The sequence below is a fragment of the Podarcis filfolensis genome (genome assembly GCF_964270895.1).
Source record: "Podarcis filfolensis genome assembly, chromosome: Z".
In the NCBI taxonomy this organism is placed as follows: Eukaryota; Metazoa; Chordata; class Lepidosauria; order Squamata; family Lacertidae; genus Podarcis; species Podarcis filfolensis.
Window position 1 is genome coordinate 35,044,968 of NC_139617.1, and position 17,533 is coordinate 35,062,500.

Consider the following 17,533-nt stretch of genomic DNA (forward strand, 5'->3'; position numbering starts at 1 on the left):
ACTAACAGTGCCTCAGTCTTATCTGAATTGAGCTTCAACTTGTTGGCTCTCATCCAGTCCGTTACTGAGGCAGGATCACAGTCCAGCACATCCACTGCCTCACTTGCAGATGTAAAGGAGAAGGAAAGCTATGTGTTATCTGCAAATTGCTGACTATGTACTACAGAACTATATACTACTGGTTGACTCCACTCCGTGTTTTCATGTAGATGTTAAACAGCATAGGGGATAAAATTGAACCTAGAGTAACCCCTGCATTAAAGGCTCCATGTGGCCGAAGAGCACTCCCCAAGCAACATCCTCTGTAAGTAACTATCAAAGTAGGACTGGAACGACTGCAAAATGGTGCCACCCACCCCTAACTTGAATAGCTGCCCCAGAAAGATCCTATGGTCGATGGTATCAAAAGCCAGTGAGAAGATGAAGAGAATTAACAGGGGCACATTTCCCCTGCCTCTCTCCCGACAGAGGTCATTATGTAGGCTGACCAAAGCATTTTCTGTGTCCAAACCGGGCCTAAACTCTGATTGAAATGGATCAGTTTCCTCCAAAAGCCCCTTTCCCACAAAGGGGAGATTGGCAGCAGGCCCCTCTCGCTAGGAGCCACTAATAATCTCCCTGGCCTAGCCAGCTGTCGTCTCCCTGCTAGTTTTTATCAGCCAAGAGGTGCAAGGGTCCAGAGCGCAAGTGGTTGCCTTGAGGATCCAAGCACCTTGGAATCCCCCCTCTCCCCAGTTCTTGTACAGAATCCAAAGAGAATCTGGCAGTAGCAGTTGCTGCTGAGCTGACCAACAGGTCGAGACACCATTGCATTATTTCCCCTCTGCCCTCCTCATCCCTTTTTCTTTTTGGTATTGCATATTTTAGATTGTAAGCTACTGGGGCCGGGACTGTCTCCCTCAGCTTTTTTTTTTCTGAATGTATGTAAAACATTATAGGAAGCTTTCTGATGAAGAGCTGAGGCAAAAAAAATATATGCTTTAAATCATCATCGTTGTCGTTGTCATCGTCATCATCATAAACTGTTGTGAGCAATTTGCATGGCAGTGAACTCTATGAGGTGGCTCTAAATGCCTAAGAATCTGTGGGCACCTCTGATGTCTTTTAAATGAGTTGTTGCTTAAATCCATGAATCACTTCCCTCATTGATTTCACTGGGCTGGGTGTATGAATGGAATGTTATCTATGGCTTGAGGGTTTTTTGTTCTTTTTGTTAAACTTCATATCTTAAAAATGTGGTGGCCATTTCACGCTTAGCAAACCCTGTTTTTTTTTCTCCCCTTCCAACCTCTTTGATGCCTTGGAGTCTTCCATGCCTTTATGGGTTCCCTCTCCCCCCCCCCCGCCTTTTTGGGGCAGGGGATGGGGAGGAAGAGGACTGAGAGTGTGTTTAAAGTGGAATCACTCAAGCTCCTTTCATAAATCTCCTTTTAAGAAGTCCTGAGGAGGGTGTTTCACACATGGAATATCCTCATTGGCCAACTTCCAGGTAACAGAGCCTTTTAAATAAAGGATCTGAGGTGAGGCAACAGTGACAGGGAAGTCTTTACTTGGGGCTTAGCAGAATAGCAGCCAGGCTTTCATAACTCTGGATTTCCTCCTCTGCATCCTTAAAAAAATTAAAATTAAAATTGGAGTTTTATTCCTTCAGTTGGCAACTACATTGGCTTGGTGGACCAATCTACAACAAAATCCACAGTCATTTCCCTGACCAGCATATCCCATAGAATCATAGAATTGTAGAGTTGGAGGGGAACTCAGGATCATCTAACCCTGTTCCCTGTAGTGCAGGAATCACAATTAATGAATCCCTGACAGATGACCATCCAACTCTGCTTATAAACCCCCAATGTAGGAGTATGCATCACCTTCCAAGAGAGTCCGTCTTACTGTCAGAAAGTTTGGAATCTCCTTTCTTGTAATTTGAATCCTATGCTCAGGAGCAGGAAAGAACAGCTTGCTCCATATTCCACTTGACAGCCATTTAGATATTTGAAGATGGCTATCATAACTCTTCTCAGTCTTCTCTTATCCAGGCTAAACATGCCCAACTCCCTCGACCATTACTCACAAGGCTTTATTTCCAGACTCTTAATCATCTTGGTCACTCTCCTCTACACAACTTCCAGCTTGCCAATATCTTTCTTAAACTGGGATGCCCAGAACTGGACACAGGACTCCAGGTGGAGTCTGACCAAGGCAGAATGGAAAGAAGGTAGTTGTTGATCTGAACATGAGGCACAAAATGAGTGAGGTTGGATCTGCAGTGAAGATGAGCTCTTAAATCCTGAATCTAAAAATCGCCACAGAGCAAGGGGTGGCTTTGTAGCCTCTGAATAAAGTGTAAAATAGAGCCCTGTAATTTTTCTAGGAAGGTGTGATGTGGTGGGAGGCAAGTTTGATTAAAAAACAACACCACCATGTGCACTCCTATCACATGACAAAATATTCTTAGCCCCCAAGTGCACTGGACACTGTGTTTTCTACAGCTATTTTCTGGCTCATCGCCCATGAAACGTGATGAGAGGAGAGAAAGGCTCAGCATTCCAAAGAAGCAATTTTCTTGACAAAAGTCAAAGTTATTTGTTGTGTTTATCCTGTATGAGCTTTTGCGGTTCAGTGGAACTTTTCTCACTGTCATTGCCTGGAACTTTTTAGTTTAGAGAGAAGGTGAGTAAGAGGAGATATGATGGAAGTGTATAAAATTTTGCTTGACGCGGAGAGAGTGGATAGAGAAAAGCTTTTCATCCCTTTATCTTAACACTAGAACTTGTGGACATCCAATGAAGCTGAATGTTGGAAGATTCAGGACAAATAATATGAAGTCCTTCATTCAGCACATAAACTGTGGAACCCACTCCCACAGGGAGGCAGCAGAGATGACTTTAAAAGAGGATTGGAGGAACAGAGTATCTATGACTACTAGCTGTGATGGCTATACTCTGCCTCCATAATCAGAGACAGTAATGCTTCTGAATTGAGTGCTCTTGCTATTTGGTCCTGCTTGTGGGCTTCCTACTGGAGTATCTGGTTGGCCACTGTGAAAACAGGATGCTGGACTAGATTGGCTCTTGCTCCGATGGAGCAGCCAGGCTCTTCTTGCATTCTATTTCCACTGTCAGAGACAGTATACTTCTACCGTTCTCAGAATCACAAGTGGGGAGAGTGTTGCTGTTGCTTTTGGGTCCTGTTTGTGGGCTTCCATAGGTGTCTACTGTGAGAGCTGGACGCTGGACTAAATGAACCATTGGCGTGATCCAGCAGGGCTCTTACGTTCCCATCACCTGCTGACCTTAACTTGACTGTGCATCAGTCTGAGTCCTGGAAACCCTCTACAATTTTGGCAGGGTGGCTCACCACAGGGGCAGGGAAAGCTTTTTTAGCTTAAGGGCCACATTCCTTTCTGGGAAACCTTGTGAAGGCCACATCCCAGGGGTCAGCAGGATCAGATGCAAAAATGAGCAGAGCAGTGAATGCAAATTTTACCTTTCTGTGGCAGGCTAATTTCTACACAATCACATCCTTCTCTATCCAACAATAGCCAGTGTGGTGTAGCAGTTAGAGTGTCACTCATGAATCTCACTGGGTAACATTGTGCCCAGTCACTGCCTCTTAGGGTTATTGTGAGGGTAGAAGGGGGAGGGGTAAACCATGTATGCTGTCACCTCGAGCCCCTTGGAGGAAAGACAGGATAGAAATTTAATAAAATAAAATAATAAAATAAAATAAATCCAGGCAAGCAAGATCGCTGAGTGCAAGGATTGCAATCCAGTCAGCCAAAAAGCCCCAACAACACTCTGGGTGCAAAGTAGGAGGGCGTGTGGCCTGGGGAGAGTACCGAGGGCCAAATAGAGAGTGTTGAGGGGCCGCATTTGTGCCGCAGACCCAAAGTTCCCCACCCCTGGCTTAATGCCACAGTCCTTAAGGCTCTCCCCCCCTTTAACACAATGAGTCTTGTGGCACCTTTAAAGACTAAAACATTTTTTATCTCATAAACTTTTTGTGTGCTGCAGTTCATCAGAAGCAAAGCTGCAGCTTTTAAAACAAAAATATATATTAAATGCAAACCCCACCCCCGATTTTCAAGTAGGCTTCAGAAGAGAGAAGCAAAGCACCTTCTAGGGTATGTAAGAATGTGAATATTTTCTCAGCTGTTTGCAACTCAAAACAGAAAGAGAGGCAGGTCCAGCACTGAGAGAGAGGAGTCCTGTGGAGACCAGAGGAACCTGCCAGGGTTAGGCTGAGCTCAGCAGGAAGTGGGATCTGTGGAAGACAGGAGGGCCTTGACACCATTTCTGTTGGCAAATACATGGTGCCCAATGGCCATTTTCCACCTGCACTGTTAGAGACAGTGATACTTCTGAATGCCAGTTCCTGGGAATCACCAGTGGGGAGGGTGTTGCTTTTGCACTCATGCCCTGCTTGTGGACTTCCCACTGAGGCATCTGGTTTGCCACAGTGAGGAGAGGATGCTGGACTAGATGTGCCTTTGCTCTGATCCCACAGGGCTGTTATGTTCTACCTCCACTGTCAGAGGCAGCGTGACTCTGAATACCAGTTTTTGGGAATCACAGGTGCGGAGAGTATTGTGTTCATATCCTGCTTGCAGGCTTTCATTGGGGTATTTGGTTGGCCACTGTGAGAGTAGGATGCTAGGCTAGGTTGCCCCGCTTTGGCCTGATCTAGCATCAAAGCTCTTCTTTTTTTCTGCCTCTCCTGTTGGGGGCCAGCAATACATTGGAATACCAGCTGAAGGAATCAAAAGTGGGGAGAGTGTTGCTATTGTGCACTTATGTCCGTCCACCTTTTAAGCTTCCCATTGGGGCATGTGGTTGGCTCCCTGTAGCCTGATCTAGCAAGGCGCTTATATTCTTACACCCACTCCACTTCAGGCCTGGGGCCTTTGCTTGCATCCTGATGTCATCCAAGCTTTTGTTTTCCAAGATGTGCTTGGATCAAGCGAAACTGCTCTGCTGGATCCGTTTCCCCGGCTGAACATTTGTTTGGATAACCTTTTGGAATGAAAAGGGGCTCCTCATTAAATGTGGGTTTGGGAAGGGTGCTATTATTCCCTAATAATTCTTGCAACTGCTGTTTTGGAAGCTGGGGGAGGGGGACATGGAGAGCAGGGGATGTTTCATTGTACACCCTTCAGTCGAAATGCATCTGAAAAGATCTGAGCTGGCAAGTTGTGTGTGTGTTTCTTTCAACTGCCCTCAAGACAACTCTGGAGAAATAATGGCTTATTCCTTGTTTAAGTCGCATCCCTGCTGTGTCTAACACTTTGTGTAAAAGTTCGGGCATATATTTTCTACTCCTTTTCTTCTTCTTCTTCCACTTCTTCTCCCTCCTCAGATGTAATTTGATCGCTCAGGCTTGGTCCTCTTAACTCTGGAAGAAGGCTTTTATTAACTGTTTCCTCCCCGCTTGGAGGAGTAAGTTTGTGAAGAGTGCTGCTGTCTGTAACAGGGTATGTCAAGGAAAAGGGCAACCCAAATGATCAAGTGGACGAAGCGACTCCTCTGCAAGGAAAATTTGCAGTGTTTGTGGCTTTTTAGTCTACAAAAAAAAGACAACTAAGAGATTACATGACAAAAGTTTATAAAATTATGCCTGGCATGGAGAAAGTGGATAGAGAAAATTTTATCTCCCTATCTTTTAACACCAAAACTTGTGGGCATTCAATGAAGCTGAGCACTGGAATATTCAGGACAGATAAAATAAAGGACTTCTTCATGCAGCATATTGTTAAACAATGAAACTCTTTCCCAGAGGAGGCAGTGATAGCCTCCACTTGAATGGCTTTAAAAGAGGATTGGACAAATTCATGGAGTTGAGGGCTATCAACGGCTACTAGTCATGATGGCTAACTCTCTGCCTCCATAGTTGAGGCAGCAATGTTTCTGAATACCAGTTGCTGGAAACCACAGGAAGGGGAGAATGCTGCACACAGGTCCTGCTTGCAGGTTGCCCTTAATAGGCATCTGGTTGTCTGCTGTGAGAAGAGGATGCTTGACTAGAAGGGCTGTTGGCCTGATTCAGCACTAACCTATGGCCCTTCTCAGCTGAGGCTTACACCTAGTGGCTATGACACAAAAGTTAGGAATAGACTAGTTGGCAGAAGTGGGATCACATGCCCAACATCTCTGCATGTCTGAATCTGTTGTGAAAACAGAGAATCTTAAGCGACCCTGGATTCAGCATGCAAGTAGCAGATGGAAATATCTGTGCTCTTGAAAAGGAAATCTGAAATATCAAAGAGACCCACCCATCCTAGATTTTTTGGTTTTGCAAGTAGTGGAAACAAAATTTTCCCTCCCGGTTTTATCGCTCTAATTTGGGCTTGAGGGAAGAGAGCCATGAGGCTCTTTAAGAAGGAGAAGCTGGCATCGAAGCACAAAACTGCTCAGATTTCCTGCTCATCTTCCTTTCTTCGGCATGGAGTGTGTTAACCTTGTTGTCCCTCTCTTGAGCGTTAATAGGGGCAGTCTTAGTAATCCCATTTAGTAATTCCACTGGAATTCTTATGGAATTCTGCATTCCTGCAGCTGCAGCAGTAGACAGACCTCATGCTATGGAAAGCAGGAGGGGTCAGAATTGCTCAGTTTCAGGATATGCTCTTGTGATACTCCCTGCAGTGTGACTATGCTGCAATTTCCCAGAACTGCTGTCCTCAACTTGGGAGGGTCAGGATTGCCCCATGCTCTATGTTACATAATATTCAGTCTTGTTTTGTTTTTTGGTACCTCTCTCCACTGTTGACAAAGCATTATTTGAAAAATGTTATGATATACCATATAGGTTTTTGGCCCAGTGCTGTGGGGTCCACTCTCTCTGGTCACTTTCCCCACCCAGATTAACCCACCTACTCAGACAGACAGAAAGGGAGAAAGTGTGCTCACTCTCTTTCACATACTAATAGACACATACTTAGCTTTTCCAAGAAGAAGAAGAGGATTTGATACCCTGCTTTATCACTACCTGAAGGAGTCTCAAAGTGGCTAACATTCTCCTTTCCCTTCCTCCCTCACAACAAACACTCTGTGAGGTGAGTGGGGCTAAGAGACTTCAGAGAAGTGTGACTAGCCCGAGGTCACCCAGCAGCTGCATGTGGAGGAGCGGAGACGCAAACCTGGTTCCCCAGATTATGAGACTACCACTCTTAACCACTACACCACACTGGCTCGGGTCGGGTGAAAAACTGGATCCAGGAGAATGAACAGTTATTATGTCATACTAGAGACCAGGGATTGAATCCTCACTCAAATCATTTATTTAATCAATTTATTTAATCAATATATTGGGTTACTGCTTTTGGTTTGATTTTATATGTTGTGGTCTTGTTGTGAACCGCCCTGAGACCTCCAGGTATAGGGCGGTGTATAAGTTGAATGAATGAATGAATGAAGTTCACTGAGTGACCTTGGGTCACAGCCATTGCCTCTCAGCCTATAACATACCTCACAGGGGTGGAATGGGGATTAAATGAGGAGGGGGAGAACTGTGTACACCACCCTGAGATCCTTGGAGAAAAAGGTGGGAAATAGATTCAATCAATCAATCAGTCATCAGTCAAAGAAGCCCTGAGAAGCACATAGAGTTGAAAGAGGGAGTTGGGAGGAGCATCACTCCTCCAATTTCCTCCTTCAGCTCTATGCACTTTTCATAGGAGAAAAGTGGCAACTGCGCTCTCCATCTCATGACCAAGGGAGGCAGTGAGTAGGGTGGGGCTCGGAGACATTGAGGACACCTGGGGAAAGATCTCAAGGGCCACTGTGACCATGGGTGCCATTTTGAAAATAGGCCAGGCACAAAGGGCCTTTGGGGGGGCTGTTTGTCAGCCTCCATGAGAAGCACTGGTGGCTACCAGTTTGTGGCTGGATTGTGACTATTATTATTATTGAATTTATATACCACCCTATCAGGGTGGTTTACGGAATAAAATCTATCCAGTGGATAGAGTAGCAAGTGGATGAGTACCACACTAAATATGTATAGCAAGGATAAAGGTCATGGATAACAGAGACAGGTTAATGAGAAAGGTTCATTTATTTCATAAAAGAAAGGACTTCTTCACACAGTGCACTCACTCCCAAAGGAGGCAGTGATGCCCACCAACTTCGAGCTTCAGAAGAGGGTTGGGCAAATTTGTGGAGGATAAGGCCATCAATGGCTATTAGCCATGCTGGCTATGCTCTGCCTCTGCAGTTGGAGGTGGTAATAAATCTGAATATCAGTTGCTGGAAACTGCAGGAGGGGCAGAGTGCTGTTGCACTCAGGTCCTGCTTGAGGGCTTCCTATAGGGGCACCTGGTTGGCCACTATGAGCACAGGAGGCTGGACTAGAGGGACCATTGTCTTGATCCTATAGGACTAGTCTTACGTTCCTAATATGGACTCCTTTCTTTCAGCATAGTTTTTTTTTGGGGGGGGGGGAGCAGACGAATCTCCTGGCTTCCATTAGGATTAGCTTCTATATTCTCACTATATTCTCACTTTTCTTGTCTTTGAGTTCTGTTTTACCATCTCCAGAAAAAAAATCTGAGAACCTCTGTCTCATGCTGCTGTGAAGCTAGAAAGCAACAGATAGTTGTCTAAACATGTCTACCCATTACCCACCCCTTAAGAATTTCTAAAAGGCTGAGGCCACCACCTGTAGAGTCTCAGCTGACCCTTTTCTAGTGAAGTGTGGGGGAGAATTTCAGTTTTCTTATCCTTTCAATAAGAAGCTGACCAGTTCATGCTTGTTGAACCAGTACAAGAACTGGAGCACAATGATCTTTCAGAATTCACACTCCTCTGAATTTTGCAACCATGTACTCCATGCAAGCAGTAAGTATTAATAAAGAGCCACTGTGGTATGGTGGTTAGTGTCAGACTAGGGCCTGGGAGAGACCAGAATTCAAATCCCCACTTGGTAACCTTGGTCACTGCCTCTCAGCCTCACCTACCTCATAGGGTTGATGTGGGGATTAAATGAGGAGATATAGAACCTTGAGCTCCTTGAGGGGGAAAAGGTGAGATATAAATGCAATAAATAAGTAATAAAAAACAAAAATGCACAAATTAGAAAAATGTGTATGATGGTACCTCGGGTTAAGTACTTAATTTGTTCCGGAGGTCCGTTCTTAACCTGAAACTGTTCTTAACCTGAAGCACCACTTTAGCTAATGGGGCCTCCCGCTGCCGCCATGCCGCCGGAGCACGATTTCTGTTCTCATCCTGAAGCAAAGTTCTTAACCCGAGGTACTATTTCTGGGTTAGCGGAGTCTGTAACCTGAAGCATATGTAACCTGAAGCGTATGTAACCCGAGGTACCACTGTACATTAATGAAGATAATATACAAAAATGCATTAACTAGGGTGAGTTGCTTTGCAAAAATGTGTCTGGTCTTGGTCAAAACTGCATACAGAAATGAGTACGTTAGGAGATACTTACCCTAAAACACTTATGAATTTTCACAATTGCAGTTAGGAGATACTGACCCTAAAACACTGATGAATTTTCACAATCGCAGATTGCTGCAGAAGTGTGGAGAACTGGATTTAGAATTTGGAAAGTGAGAAACTCGAAAGAAACTGAAATTGTTAGTTTCATCCCTCCCCTCCTCTGCTTGGAAAGCGGAGCCATGAGGGGTTAACATGGGATGGGCGTTCCTTTCCTGATGTCACAAAGTCAGACAACCAAAGCCTGAAGGGGGCCCTTTGTTGGCAGTTCAATGTATGCAGCCTCTGCTTGAGTTGGATGTAGGACGGAGCTGGAAAGTGGGATGGCAAAATTTGGGAGCTCTCATTTGGAGTAATTCATCATAATAGAAAAATCAAAGAATCATAAAAAATGGATGATCCACTGCGTTGACTTCTTCAGTTAACAGTTTTTAAATGAAGGCTGGATTTGTAGCCTTTTTGTGTGTGTATGTACCGGAGGGAACTTTTGTGTAAAGTTTTCAAGAGGAGAAGAGGAGGAGGAGGGGAGGAGACAGCAAGCCTGCAAAACCAAGGGCCTTGCTCTAACCGATGAAAATGTTGGAGATCTGCCTGAAATTAGTGGGTTGCAAGTCGAAAAAGGGTCTCTCTTCATCATCCAGTTGCTACTTGGAAGGTGAGTTCAGAGCTGCAGGGTCATTTGGTGGGAGGGAGGAGAGGGAGTAGTTAATCTGTCAGGAGGGCCCCACGAAAGCAGAATTCTTAGCTCCAGACTCACTTTGCCTAAGCCTCTGTTCAATTGTGCTTGTGCTTTTCCAGAGAGGGGCCAGCTGCATTGATAGGGGACTGGGCTGGAGGACTTCAGAGGGCCCTTCCCCAGAGTTAGCCTCCACTTGATGGTTTTAGTCCTCGCATGAGGGGTAGGGGGAGCTGTTGGGGGTGGGGTTGGCGGCATCAAAGAAGAAGCTTATTTTTTAAGCAGTTTCTGTGTAACTTTCAAACCAGGTGATTTTTATTAACCACAATGTACAAAAAGTGTGTCCGATTCTCTTCCATTTATGGTTGGAAACTGACAAGAGCTCACTGACAATCTGCTAACAAAACCACGTATCTGTGCCTTGGGCTTCTTTCTTGCCGGGAGCAGCCCAAGAGGTTGCTTTTCAGAGGAGAGGATGAAGCCACCCGGGCCTTTGAAGAAGAATTTTAAGTGAGACCCATTCTTGAAGAGAGATTTGCATCAATTGATCCAGAAAGTTTATATGTACGTGTGTCTTGGGGTTGTGTAGTGCTGTTAGTTTGTTTTTTAATTCTTCCTTTTTGACGCAGATATTTTATTTGCATCGTTTAAACTACACTTCTGCTGGCCTTCTACGGCTTTTAACTTCACATATATTCTTTGGGACATGTCCTTAAGATCAGCACAAGACCTTAAAAAAAAAGCCTTGCACAAGATCTAGAAGTGAAAAGACAACCTTTTAAAAAATATATATAGCTATACTCTTCCTTTGGAATATTAGAGCTCAGGATTCAGTTTTCAACTTGTGTCACCAATTGTTCATTTGGACTTGGTCAAGTTCTTTAACCCTTTGTCCCAGTTCCCCCAGGGATCAATGGCACGTTTTCCCCCATCCAGATTTTTTATTCTTTCTCTTCTGGCATTGTTTGGACTGTTCAAGCAGACCATGGCTTTCTTTTCTTTTCTTTTAGGGCTTTGGACAGTGGGTTGGCTGAGGCTTTTGGATGTGGCTAATATACAAACATCATGCATGCCAGGAGCCTCCTCTTGTTCATCAGTTTAGCAAGCGGAAATGAGTCCCCGTGACTTCCTTGAGCCAGTCAGCAATATCTGTTTCTTGGAAGGTTGGCCAGTGAATTCTCCACAAAAATAGTTCTGAAAAGTGGATCATAAAAGCAGATCTTAATAAGTACCTTCAGAGCAGGAATTGTGGCCTGCTTGTAATCATTTGTTATATTTGGGGTTCCAGGAGTTATTGAGTTTGATTTTCAACACCGAGCAAAAGCAAAGGCACCCCCCCTTTACTCAAAATTTCCATTTTCTCAGTCAATTCTGCTTTTTTGAAAATAGAAAAAAATGCCATCTTATTGTAACAATTGTCTGCCATTAACATAAGTTCTACTTGGAGTAGAGCGGGGACACAAAGAATCAGGGCTGGGAGAAAAATAAACACATTTGTAATGCGAAAAATTTATAGGAGCATTCATTAAAAAATAATTATCAGGCACTGGCTCTATGGAACATTAAGGTGAAAGGGGTGGGAGGAAGGAATACCGGACACCTAGGAATGCAGATCTGACTCCTAAGAATCGGGACCCTATGCTATGTCGTTCCATAGCCAGCTATCTAGGTTGGGAAGGGGTTGAAGGGTCCTGGGTCAAGATCCCTTCAACAGCTCCACAGAGTATTATTATTATTATTATTATTAATAATAATAATAATAATAATAATAATAATATATTTCAATTTATATACCACCCTTTATCAAAAGATCCCAGGGTGGAGTATAGCATTAAAAACATATTAAAGACCATCAATGATAGAAACAAAGTAAAAAGCATATTGACAGACAGCATAATAATAATACTAATAATACTACTAATAATAAGATAATCATCATAATAGTCCCCTCCCCCACACTTTTACATGCCATAGATTATTTAATAGCCATAGGCCTGGGTAGATAGGAATGTTTTTGCCTGGTACCTAAAGACATGTAGTGATGGTGCCTGGTGAACCTCTTTGGGGAGAGCATTCCATAGTCAGGGAGTCACCACAGAAAAGGCCTGTTCTTTGTTGCCACCCTCCAAACCTCTCTGGGAGGGGGGAAATAGAGAATTGCCTCAGATGACAAGTGCAGGGTCTAGGTTGGTTTGTATGAGGAGAGGCGGTCCATAAGGTATAGAGGTGCTGAGGTGTATAAGGCTTTATACGTCAACATCAGCACTTTGAATTTGTCCTAGAAACTAATCGGCAGCCAGTGCAGTTGTGCTATAATTGGCACACACCGTACTCTTAAGCTTCTGTTAGAGCTCTTCAGGCTGTCAGAACCCAACAGATGCTTGCCATTATGTTTTGACCATTGACTTTCTTGACTAGACCACTGTAATTCTCTGTGTGTAGGACTGTTCTTGAAGACTGTCCAGAAACTTTGGCTGGGGCAAAATAAAGCTGCTAGAATAGCCATGCCAGTGGTGAGGACCTTCCAGTCTCTGTGACTAATGAATGCTACCTGGCTATTTTGGCTAGGCCAAGAAAATGCCACCTATTCTACATCTGAAGTGGGGGGTGGGGCAGAGAGAGACATGGCTGGCCGAAAGGAGGCTTGCAGTTATCATTGATTAGAAGCATGTGAAAATCTATGTGCACCAACAATCAGCTGATCAATTTAGCTTGCAAAGCAGTTTGAACATTGTAACTTGCAACCGTTTTGCTTTAGTTATATTGGTTGCCAGTTTGTTTCCAGGCTGAATTTAAAGTACAGTGGTACCCCTGGTTGCGAACGGGATCCGTTCCAGAGCCCCGTTCACAACCTGAAAGGAACGCAACCCCCTTCTGCACGTCTGTGCACGCGCAGGTCACGATTCACTGCTTCTGCGCATGCGCATGACGTCATTTTGCGCGTCTGTGCATGCACAAGCGGCGAAACCGGGAAGTAATCCTTTCCGGTACTTCCGGGTCACCACAGGATGCAACCTGAAGCAAACATAACCTGAGGTATGACTGTACTGTATCTGCTTTCCATGCAGAATGTTCCTGGTTCAACCCCCAGCAGTATCTCCAGGTAGGGCTGGGAGTGCCACCTGCCTAATACCCCAGAGAGCCACAGGCTGTCAATGTAGACAATATTGAGGTAGATGGACCGATCATCCAACTCTATATAAAGAAACTTTCTATGTTTAAATGCATAATAAAAAAAGGGGACACAGATTTACATAAAAGGCAAATTTGGAAATAATGAATGAAGCAGGGGTGGCCAAACGCTCCAGATGTGGTTGGACTCCCATAAACCCCAGCGAGCGTTGCCAATAGTCAATGGGATGGGAGTTGTAGCTGAGCAACATCTGAAAGTCCAAAGGTTAGCTCCCTTTGCTTTATAAAGAAATACAGCACATTTTCTCACTCCATATCTGTAAGGGTATGTATATAGAAAAAGATAGATGGATAGATCCTGCTCTATTGTACCATAGCTGTGTGCCTGTTCAGCTTGCTGTCCTTGTGCTAACTGCAGATGAGCAACTTCAGGGCCTCTTCTGCTGTCCCAGACTTTCCTATAAGATGTAAGGTGGTGGGCACCAATAGAATGTCTTTAAAAGAGGATTAGACAAAGTCATGGAGTAGTAAGGCCATCAATGGCTGTGTTCTCCCTCCACAGGCAGAGGCAATCTGCCTCTGAATACCAGTTGCTGGGAGTCACAAGTGGCAAGAGTTGCTGTCAGGCTCAGGTCCTCCTTGTGGGCTTCCCATTTGGGCATCTGGTTGCCCATCATGAGAACAGTGCTGGACTTGATGGTTCATTCCAGCAGAGCTCCCTATGTTCAGACCTACTGTGGTACCAGAACCTCCATGCTCAGAGGCAGTCTCTCGCTGTATACCAGTTGCTAGGAATCACAACTGGGGAGAGTGGAGCTGCAGTCAGGTTCTACTTTGTGGGCTTCCCATTGTGGCATTTGTTTAGCCACTGGGACCAGAATGCTTTACTGTATGGGTCCCCTTTGGCCTGATCCAGCAGCCAACCTCTTATTATGTTCTTATGGCCAGATAGCCGTTTAAATTGAGGACTTCTCTCTGTCAAGGAAAGCACATGGTGTCCCCCCCACCATGTTGCAGGTCTCTCAAGAGCAGGGGTCAGCAAACTTTATCAGCAGGGGGTCGGTCCACTATCCCTCAGACCTTGTGGGGGGCCGGACCATATTTTGGAAAAGAAAAAAGAGAATGAATTCCTATGCCCCACAAATAACCCAGAGATGCATTTTAAATAAAAGCACACATTCTACTCATGTAAAAATATGCTGATTCCCGGACCATCCGCAAGCTGGATTTAGAAGGCAATTGGGCCGGATCCGGTCCCCGGGCCTTAGTTTGCCTACCCATGCTCAAGAGTTTTAAGCAGAGGTTCCCAAACTGAGGCTTGAAGGTTTCTTGTTTCAAGACTTCAACTTCCTCCAGTGGCAGGGCTCTTTATTGCCCTCCTTTGATGTAGCCACTGTCTGCATGGAGATAATTAAGCATTACAGAAACACCAGTAGAAAACACTACTCCAATTGTTATTGTTGTTTAAATTACAAGAAAGTAGTTTCTGATTAATCCTTAGCAAGAATGTTCTGATAGTAAGAGCTGTTCAACGGTGGAACGGACTCCTTCGGAAGGTGGTGGACTCTCTCCTTCCTTGGAAGTTTTTAAGCAGAGGTTGGATGGCCATCTGTCAGGGATTCTTTAACTGTGATTCCTGCATTGCAGGGGGTTGGACTAAATGACTTTTGGGGTTCCTTCCAACTTTGTATGATTCTATTCCATACCTGGATATGAAAGACACTGCAAACTCACAAGCCTTGTCTGAGTGTTCAGCAGACATAATAAAGAAGTGGAAGGTGTGATGAATTGCTAAACTACAAACTGTATATACTGATCAAAGCCTTGTAGCTTATTTGAGTTATCTGACACTGCCGTTCAGCAATCAGGTGGAATTTATCACAGCATAGTGACCATGTGACTGTGCCTCTTGCTTTGCCTTTATTGGGAGGGTGTGGGTAGAGAACCTCTGATTTTTGCACTGGCAGAATGTAGCCCTTGGTTCAGAGGTTAAGAGTTGTGTTGGTTGGGAAACTGCCCTACTAGAAAAACCAACTAACTAACTGAAACTATCACAGGGACAAACAAAGGAGGGTGCCTTCACCCCATCACATACACACGCCTAGAAGACTATGACCACCCCCCAAAAAACCCACATACAAATCAATATGGTTACCTTAACCCAGCAACACCGCCCCCCCCCAATCAAAACACACTGCAGCCAATCAACAACAACCAACCATGCCCTGGGCCCTCTGATCTCTCCTCTGCCAGCAAAAATAAGGCACCTATCCACGCAACACTTGCAAAAAAACCCCACTCATATACTCTGTAAAGGATGAGAGGATTTTTAAAATAACATTTTTATGAAGTCTCCAAAAACATTCTAAGGCATTTATCACCATATACATTTTTTTTTAACATCCAAAGTTTCTTATTGACTTCCCACCCCATCTTCTTCATAAAGAATGAAAGTTTACTATCCCTCTCACCCTGCTTCTTTTTTCTCCCCCTCTCTCCTCACTTCTCTTTCTCCCTCAGCCCCACGTTGCCGGCAACAAAAAAGGTCTCAAATTGACTGTAATTGGCTTGTGTGAAATACTCCATGACTTGAAAACAGAGACACTGGATGTACTTTTGTTACTCATGGAAAATCTTTTAATAAAAATTGATATTTAGAAAAGATTTGCATTGGTTGCCCTGTCCACTTTTTGCCTCTAATCCCATGCCTCACTGGTGCCATGCAGCCCCTGGAAGGTTATCCAAGAGGGGAAGTGGTCCTTGGGGTGGAAAAAAGCTGAAAAAACAGTGATGGAAATAGTGTAGGGCAAGAGCATCTTGGGAAATATGAAAGACACACACACACACACACACACACACACACACACACACACACTGATGCTGAGCTCAGGATCATTTTGTGACACGATTAGGTTTCGCCAGGAGCTGGGCTTCTTCAATTTTGTCCTGAGGTTGTGAAATGTTCCCTCTTGGGAGACTTGCTCATCCCCTTTCAGAGACTGACAAAAACATTCTTTAGTCTGCCTAGACCCGTTGATCCTACTACTGCTGTTTGCTCTGCTGCTCTTTTAAAAGTTTTATTGGGTTTCAACTGGGCTAAAAGTTGTGTTTTAATCATCGTGGCAGTGCCTTAGATGTTTTGTGTCAAAAACAGCTTTGATAACTACTGTTAAGAAGTAGTTGGAAGGACAGTTCCACAGTGGCAGAGCATCTGATTGGCATGCAGAAGGTCCCAGGTTCCATCCCCAGCAGCATCTCCATGTAGAGCTGGGAAAAGACAATCCCTGAAACTCTGGACAGCCACTGCCAGTCAGTGTTGACAGTATGGAGCCAGATGGACCAAAAGTCTGATTTTATATGAAGCAGCTTCATGTATTCTTATTTGATTCAGCTCTTTATTCAGAACCATGATGACTAGAATCGTTCTTTTTTGGGGGGCATAGATGAATGGTAAAAATGCCTGTTTTGCATGTAGAAGGTCTCAACTTCAATCTCTGGCATCCCCAGTAGGGCTGGAATAAAACTCCCAGACCCAAACCCTGGAGAGCTGCTTCTGCCAGTCAGTGTAGACAATGGTGAGCTAGCTGGACCTAGGGTCTGACTCGACATAAGTCATCTTCCTACATCCCTAGTGGGCAAATAGTTTTGTGAATTGTGGTGGATTTTTGTTTTTGTTTTAAGCCATCCTTGCTAGCTCAAGCAATATTGCTCCCTAACAAAGTGGTTTCCAAAGTGGAATTTCCTTGGGGAGGCACGGGGAGGCAGGGGTTGCTGGAGTATCAGACTTTGAAAAGCTAATGTCACTGGATCAAGTCATCAGTTTTGTTGAATTAATCAAACTGAGAAGTTTGAATTGGATTTTTACTATATGTACAATTGTTACTGTTTTTAATTTTATTGTGTTGGTATCTTCCTTAGTGGCTTGTGCAAACTCTTTTTCTGAACAATGCTTTTTCTAGGGTAGGGTAGTGGGCACTGGGGATGAGTTTATGGAACCATGGGGGTAGTGGCCCCAAAAAAGTTGGGGAACTACTGTGTTTGTAGTGCTTAATCAAAACACCCCCATTATGGCTTCTACAAGGGTTGTCTCTCCCCCCTCCCTTCCCGCTTGATTCCACCTGGTAAATATTATCCTAAGAGGTTTGAAGAACCAAATGGTTGACAGCTGCAGCTCCCACCCTTTCTAGCTCTCCTCTTTCTTCCCAGTTTGGTTACTTCTTCGCACCCCCTTTTTGCATTGTTAAAAGGAATAGATCAGAAGCGGGGGGGGGGGTGCTGT

General features: G+C 44.5%; 1 protein-coding gene across 2 annotated transcripts in view; it reads left to right on the forward strand.

The window, feature by feature from the left end:
• The window catches only part of ABL1 (ABL proto-oncogene 1, non-receptor tyrosine kinase), a 130,128-nt gene that overhangs the window by 47,818 nt on the left and 64,777 nt on the right, over positions 1-17,533 (forward strand). The window contains exon 1 of one of the 2 annotated variants that reach the window (XM_083596290.1): positions 9,715-10,101. The exons of the other annotated variant lie outside the window; for it this stretch is intronic. Within the exon in view, the coding sequence (XP_083452416.1) occupies positions 10,017-10,101 (85 nt within the window). The 5' untranslated portion in view covers positions 9,715-10,016. Of the gene's footprint in view, positions 1-9,714; positions 10,102-17,533 lie in introns of those variants that run through there. 2 annotated transcript variants of the gene reach the window in all.